The following is a 7,062-nucleotide window of genomic DNA, read 5'->3' as shown; positions in this document are numbered from 1 at the left end:
TCAACCCTATTTTCGTCGTTGTTTGGCGGCAGGTAGACTTTGTCCGTGAACGAACAGGTGTTTTTGGAGGAGACGTACACATAATCGTTTTCCGATTTTTTCATATTAATGATAAGATATCTTCATGTTTCTATATCTATCGTAATGTCACGAAGATAAAAATCAGTAGTTCACAGGTATTGCGTTAAAATGTTCGCAATATTCGCCACCCTTGTGGCTATAATAGTTTCCGCTTTGTTTTACCAAAGCAAAAGACCGAACCCCGAAAAAATATTCGGCATTTACAGCCAGCCGGGACGATGGTATTATATCAAGCTTGCAGCTTTCTGGACGCTTCTGACACTCAGAAGAATTAAATATAAAGTCGCGAGCAAAAGTTCCTTCGTCAAATTCGATAGAATACAACCTTTGTCCAATGACCCGAAAGTAAGTCGTGTTGTATTGAAATTTTATGTGTGATGTAACTCGCGTTTTAAGGCTTTCGATGCGGTGTTTTTCCAAGCTGTTACTCAAGACGGTTTTGCTTTGGCTGCTGGAACTGAAAGGCGACATCAGGCTAAAGTCAATGGACTGTGTTATTTGATGGTAAGAGAAACTGTCATTAAAGAATTATAGATAAAACACTTGATCAAAGTCATTGACAATTAGATATACAGATAAAATTATAACACATTAAATTTCACTCATAAGGTATTCAACAAAATATATTAACTAACAATATTCATGATTATAGACTCCTGACCATGGCTTATTATTAAGTGAAAAACTCCCAAAAACAGTTTTGGAGGCAGATCCAGCCTGTATAATGTTGGAAAAAGAATGGGGTGCTGAGGGTATTAAATTCACACCTGTCGAACCTATGAAACGTTGGAACATTTCCTTCCATGGAAAAATGAGGTAGCTACCAAATCCACCAAATAGTATCAAATAGTTTAATTTGTTTGTAGATCATTTGATGATCCGTCGAAAATTGTAAACGTTAAACTTGACGGACAATGGACTAGCGATCTTCCTTGGTTCTTGTTCGAGTTGGATTTGCCTAGCAAAGTTATAGCAGAGGCGATTGCTCTGGAAACTTGGAATAAAGAACTGTTTCAAGCACTGAAAGAGTATGTAAGTGCATTCTTTATTAGATAATCGTAATTGACAGCCAATTTTAGTGCACACCAAACCCACTATGAACAAATGGGCTACCTAAAAGTGACGATCAAAATCGATAACCGAGTATACAACATCAAAATGGACGCGTTCAGAGACCACAGCTTCGGTAAGACCCCATCACCAAGCTAACAATAATTGTTATGCAAACGGGTACCTTGCAGGGATGAAGAGAGACTGGACGTTGATGCATAGATACATCTTCCACATGTTTTACTTGGAGGACGGCACTAGAGTATCACTGGGCGTTATCAGTCAGCCGTGCACTTCTTCCCACATGACATTCGGATTTATGATAGATGCGAATAAGAGGATGTTTGCGATTGACAGTTGCGACCTTTTGCTGTATCAACACGCGGAAGATGGAACTCCTCCAAATAATTTGGCTTTTACGTTTGTCGCGAACAAAACTAATTACGAGGCAAAAATCAAATACGACGTGACCGCTGTGCATTACGTGGGGAATGATGTGGAGGCCAAGATGCACGAGAGATTTTTGAGTTGTGAAATCAACGGGGTAAAAGGCAAAGGCATTTCGGAATGGCATTATAATAATGTCAATAAGTAAAACAAATTTTTTCTGAAAGAAAAATTGTAATCAAGCAAGCCAATTAAAATAGTTTGTTATACCAAAAATTTTGATAGTACTACCGTGTGCAATGTTATGTAACAATTTGTTGAATTATTATATATTTTTAAAGATAAAAAAGGGTTTAAATGATTAATTTGTATATATAAAGAAAATGGATAAACAATTTATTACAATATTACATTATATACTCAAAAATATATAATTATTTTAAATACATGTTCACCCATCTCGTGATTTAGTTGGAAGCAGCATGGTGTTGCTTTATGGATTTTTAAATTCTGTAATTGCAAAAAAGGCCGTCCCATGCCTAAATCCAGTTTGAGTTAATTTTATGGGAGACTGACATACTAAATGAAATTTCTCTAGACTTATTAGCAAAAAATGTATACTCCTCATTTTTGGGTCATTAACAATCATGGTTTTGTTTTATAATTAAGTAAATATCAATAATAATCAAAACAGCTATTTTTTATAGGTTGGCTCTACCAGAAAAATTTTTAAATTGACCTATTTAAATTGTTAAAACAACTAAGAACTTTATTTTCAGCGTGTTTATTTAAAAATATATAAAATCAATGTCAACAATTAAATAAACAAAAAAATTATACAATATAATTGAATAAATTATTTAAAAATTAACAATCGTAAGAATTAGGAAGTTCACAACCAATATATGAACCATGGTCAATACAATATTTAATAATAGTTCTCCAAGTCACATCTGTAGTAAGAACATTAGGACAGCCAACTATAATTAGCAACATTTGAGCTCTCGATATTGTGACGTTTATCCTTCTGGGACAAGAAACAAATCCAATATTTGCTTCGACATCACCTCGAATATATGATTCATGCGAACGCACTGTGGATACCAAAATAATCGGAAATTCTTGTCCTTGAAACTCTTCGACGGAACCGATTTTGGGCAAGTCGAACTCGGCTTCGTTCAGAACTGAACGTATTTCTCTTCCCTGAAAATTACAATAGTTTAAAATACAATGCAGCATTAACAGTAAGTTGTTTACTTGTTTCAAATAAGGGGTGATAATTCCTATGTCGCTGCTTTTGACACTCATTCTGTACAGTTCGTTGACATAGTAGAAAATCTGAGCAGCTTCGTGGGGGTTATACCAAGACGGAGAATCGGGAGAGCGCAAATTTTCGCCGTTTACGCCGTGAAATACGATGCACGGCACCTTTCCGGACCTCGTGCCGGGTAAAATCTCTTTCAGTCGCTGCAACGCCAAACCCTCTTTGCTGTCTGTGTCCGAAATGGTCGGCAACAGTTGGTTGGCATAGAAAATGGAACTGGTCAACTTCAGCAACGTTTCCACAGCACGATAGTTGTATCTCAATTGCGTAACTAAACGAGGGTCATAACCAGCCGTTTCGGGAAAGCTTTCCGCGTCTTTCAAATATGGAAACCTGTTCAGCAGTCGCTCCATCAGAGACTCGCTCAGGCCGTTTTCCTTGGCGAAATAGTTGGTGATCACCGGACCCAACTGAAGGGGGTCACCTGTAAAAATGTTTACGGTGAATTTAAGGGTCGTTGTACGTTATGTAAATGCGTACCTGCGAGTATTACTTGGCCGGAATATGCGTTTAAAAACGATATCGGCATTAAAACTTCTGGTTCCATGGCTTGTCCCGCTTCGTCCACCACAATGTGGGTGAAGTGGTCCCGTCTGAACTTGCACTGGAATAATTTTCCTGTAGTTCCACACGTTGTTACAGTGATACGGTGTCGGCCAATCGAAGCGCTGCTACAACCTGTAAAAATTTGTTGTGAAATCGATATTAAATATCAGTATTTATACAATTTTAACTTGTAAAATAAGTTTATATTATAGATTCACTGATAGTAAAAATTATTCTGTAATGTTATTGATTTTATGGTCAAATTTAAGTAGTGAAAACAATTTCCCAATTAATTAGCATTAAATTTTTATACATATAGGACGAATAATAAACTTATTCATTAGAAGTTTATGGAGAAGATATTTATTTGAAATTTTTATACCAATTATGACTTGATTTGCTTTTTGCTTTTTAATTTATTTTGAACAAAATTTTATTTCCAGATTCACAGGAAGTGACTTTATTTTCAATGGAACAACATCCTGCACATTTCTAGATTTTTAAATTCTATATGTAACTGAAAATAAAATTGCCATACAATGAGTTTCTTTTTTCAAAAATTTTAACTGATTAATGATCCAATTAAATGTGGGCGAAGCTACTAATTTTGATGCTAGAATTTTAGCATACATGTTTACCAACCAACTAACAGAATCAATTAATAGTACTTCCAAATTTTACAAATGGTATTCGTTATTTATGTTTAATTTTATTATTATAATTTAATTAAATCAGTAACTTTGTTATTTTCAGTGTATAGTATAATTGAGTGTTTTCAATTGGTACAAGCATTCCTTATGCATAAAACGAATATTAAAAGGGATTGTGCCAAAAAAATAACTCCAATTTTCTTATGTGTACTGATTATAGTGTGCTGTGGATGGCATTTTTTGTATCTGTACATTACGTTACCTTTTTCCACTCCCCATAAACTTCTGCTAATTAAATTAGATGAATCATCCTGTATAAAAATCATTAATTTAGTTAAGTTTAGTTTTTGTTAAAAATTTTGTTGTACTATTTTACCTAATCTGAGTCCAGATTTGTGCATTTCCCCCTCATTGATCGTGCCGCTAACACCGATGGTAACAGTGGCCGAATAAGGCACCAGTTTCTCCGGCAGGTTTTCAGTGATCATGTAAGAATAGGAGATCAACCTGACCAAATCGCCTGGCTTTAGAACGCCAGAATCGACCAGCCGCATGGCCAACAAATCGGCCGCACTGTTCGATGGTGCAGTGACCAGCAATCGAGAGTGCGGTATCAGGCGGAGTATCTGCAGTATCGTTTCAATGAGTGTGACGGTCTTCCCGGTACCGGGAGGTCCAAATACTATGTACGGTAGAGGCCGTGCCGTTCCCAGCAATATATTAGTCACCGCCGCCTTTTGGTAAATGTTTAGGGATTTGTTGTACCATTCTATTACCGTCTTACCATTCAGCACAAGCTTAAGGTTATCCTTATTGGTGTTGGATGGTGTTTTGCCGTTTTTGATATCCTGTATGATTTTCAATGCTTGTGAGGGTGTCAATTTGGTCGGCATGGATTCAAGTTTCACGTTCACGTTGGGTGGTTTCTCTTTCAGTTGGTGGCAGAATAAAATGTCTCTGCCCAAGTTGCTCATCGCCAAATAAACGGCATGATGCAGTCTCCTATACAATCCTCTGGAGCACACAACTCTGATTGAATAATCTTCGCCGGTGTACGTTTCATGGAAGGTTTGTGAGAATTTTAGGTAGACATGTTGGCAGGTGGTTTTGTGTATGATTCCTTCAAAAGATATTTCCGGTTTGGTTGGATGAGTTGCGACAATCGTGTCGCCGGGAATTAAACTCGGTCTTTTCTCTAACAAATTTGGAATTTCTAACATTAGAAAATCTCCATTGTGTATAAAACAGGCCAAATCTTGATTATAATTTTGGGCGTAAATCATCTGACTTATTTCTTCTAGATACAACATGGTGTGGTACCTGTCTTCATAATTCATTGCCGTTAAATTAGTAAACAAACACGGTTTAACTTTCTTTAATTCTTCTCTAATTTTATTGTGTTCATTTGTAGTATAATCAGCATAAATGTCCAATAGCTTCTTTAATACAGTATATGGAGGTATTTTAATTGCCACATATCTACACTGAGATGTTAGTTGTTGCCCTTTTATTAATTCACTAGTAGGGTGATTAATATACCTATTATATTTACGTACAAATTGCACTTCTTTCCGATTTTGTTTGCCAATTGAGAAACGTATCCAATGTCCTAGTTTAACATCTTCACATTCAACCACCAGAAGTTCTTTATTCTCACCCATTCTTTTGCCTTCAAATTTACAAATGATTTTTTTAGTTTCATTGCCCTTTAACTCATAGCTTTCAAAGCTGACCACAACTTTACACTGCTGAGTCTTTGGAAATGTAATATTCTTTATAAGAACTGGAAATTCACTTGAGTTTTCAATTAATACAAAAAATTGTGGGTTTTTCTGTAAATCATTTACTAAAATTGTTTCAGATTGAATGCTGATTTTTTCATTGCAAAAAACCACATCTTCAATGCTTGAGTCATCAATAATTAGTTGATTAATGCCAATTTTACCTTCAGTGATAATTTTCAATGCTCTCCATGTACAGGAGCCTTGTTCACTTTCAATAACTTCTGCCACAACACTGTCACCCTTTACAGGCACAAAACCAAATGGCAATGAGTCTCCATTAAAATAAATAAATGTATCAATAGTTCCAGCATTCAAATCAACATCATAGTTTGTTATTTTACATTGTTTTACATGAGGCCTAACTGGGGAGATTTTGGTAACTTCTAAAACTTTACCACAAAGATCAGAGACACTTTCGTCAATTTCACATTTGACTTCGAGCTGCAGCCAGTCACCAACTATTGGAATGAACTCTGTAGTCACATCATTCAAATCAACAGTCAGTTGATTTTCCTTCAATATAATGTTCCTTCCATCGCGTTTTTCTACTTGACACACCATCACTCTTTCACACCACGTCGATTTTTTTGTCTCAATTAAATCCCAATCGCTTTCGATCAGGTTTACTTCTGTCACTTTAAACTTGTGGCCCGTTTTGTATACCTTGTAGGAGATTTTAGAGCCGACTCTGAAACTCTCGTCTTCACAAGTGTATGAATAAATATCATCGATTTTTAAAGTGGTTCCTGATATTTCTGTTATCACACCAGTTTTCTGACACAGTAAGTAATCACTTTCATCTTGTTCTGCGTCCGAATTGTCCTCCTGCACTTCTTCGGACTTCGCTTCTTCTAAAATGTTGTAGGCCTCATCGACTGACAGCAGTTCGGCCGGTTCCGAGCCCCAAATCCACGATGACAAGTATTTCCACATTGTCACAGGATTATATGTACAATATCATTTGAAGAGCAAAAAAAACCGATGATGTATAATAACCTATAAAAACGAACATTCAAAACAAAAGCGGTGTTGTCGGTGACTTTTGAAACATCAACCTAACCTAACCGTCCCTTATCGCACATTTAAATTTGCGTATTTTGCTTAGCTCAACAGTAATTACTTTAGGTACTCATTAATGCTTATACTTTATTTATATTAATTAAAACTAGTTTTTAAAAAATCCAAAATTATATATATTATATATAATTTACTGTTATTTTCATTCATATTCCAATTTCGG

The 7,062-nt window shown here is 35.8% G+C and overlaps 2 protein-coding genes across 2 annotated transcripts; one reads left to right on the top strand and one right to left on the bottom strand.

The window, feature by feature from the left end:
• Nucleotides 1-18: 18 nt before the first annotated feature.
• Nucleotides 19-1,972, top strand: LOC109606860 (uncharacterized). Its single transcript, XM_020023395.2, has 6 exons — nucleotides 19-426; nucleotides 478-585; nucleotides 734-897; nucleotides 948-1,109; nucleotides 1,161-1,267; nucleotides 1,323-1,972. The coding sequence occupies exons 1-6, from the start codon at nucleotides 190-192 to the stop codon at nucleotides 1,724-1,726; spliced, it is 1,182 nt and encodes a 393-aa protein (XP_019878954.1). The 5' UTR covers nucleotides 19-189; the 3' UTR covers nucleotides 1,727-1,972.
• Nucleotides 1,973-2,283: 311 nt separating this feature from the next.
• LOC109607143 (probable RNA helicase armi) lies at nucleotides 2,284-6,827 on the bottom strand. The gene is made up of 4 exons (XM_020023672.2): nucleotides 4,415-6,827; nucleotides 3,323-3,520; nucleotides 2,776-3,266; nucleotides 2,284-2,721 (listed from the first exon to the last, which is right to left on the bottom strand). The coding sequence occupies exons 1-4, from the start codon at nucleotides 6,753-6,755 to the stop codon at nucleotides 2,386-2,388; spliced, it is 3,366 nt and encodes a 1,121-aa protein (XP_019879231.1). The 5' UTR covers nucleotides 6,756-6,827; the 3' UTR covers nucleotides 2,284-2,385.
• Nucleotides 6,828-7,062: the final 235 nt, after the last annotated feature.

This window comes from Aethina tumida, chromosome 2, assembly GCF_024364675.1.
Source record: "Aethina tumida isolate Nest 87 chromosome 2, icAetTumi1.1, whole genome shotgun sequence".
Taxonomy (NCBI): domain Eukaryota; kingdom Metazoa; phylum Arthropoda; class Insecta; order Coleoptera; family Nitidulidae; genus Aethina; species Aethina tumida.
The sequence above is the reverse complement of the archived record's forward strand: the minus strand, read 5'-3'. Positions and strand labels throughout refer to the sequence as shown.

Excerpts from the sequence above, each read along its gene's own strand:
- LOC109606860 (XM_020023395.2), top strand. The coding sequence starts at position 190 with ATGTTCGCAATATTCGCCACCCTTGTGGCTATAATAGTTTCCGCTTTG. Across the intron at positions 586-733 it reads ATGGACTGTGTTATTTGATG|ACTCCTGACCATGGCTTATT; the intron begins GTAAGAGAAACT and ends TCATGATTATAG. Across the intron at positions 1,268-1,322 it reads GTTCAGAGACCACAGCTTCG|GGATGAAGAGAGACTGGACG; the intron begins GTAAGACCCCAT and ends GGTACCTTGCAG.
- LOC109607143 (XM_020023672.2), bottom strand. The coding sequence starts at position 6,755 with ATGTGGAAATACTTGTCATCGTGGATTTGGGGCTCGGAACCGGCCGAA. Across the intron at positions 3,521-4,414 it reads CAAATCTGGACTCAGATTAG|GTTGTAGCAGCGCTTCGATT; the intron begins GTAAAATAGTAC and ends AAATTTTTACAG. Across the intron at positions 2,722-2,775 it reads TCACCCCTTATTTGAAACAA|GGAAGAGAAATACGTTCAGT; the intron begins GTAAACAACTTA and ends TGTAATTTTCAG.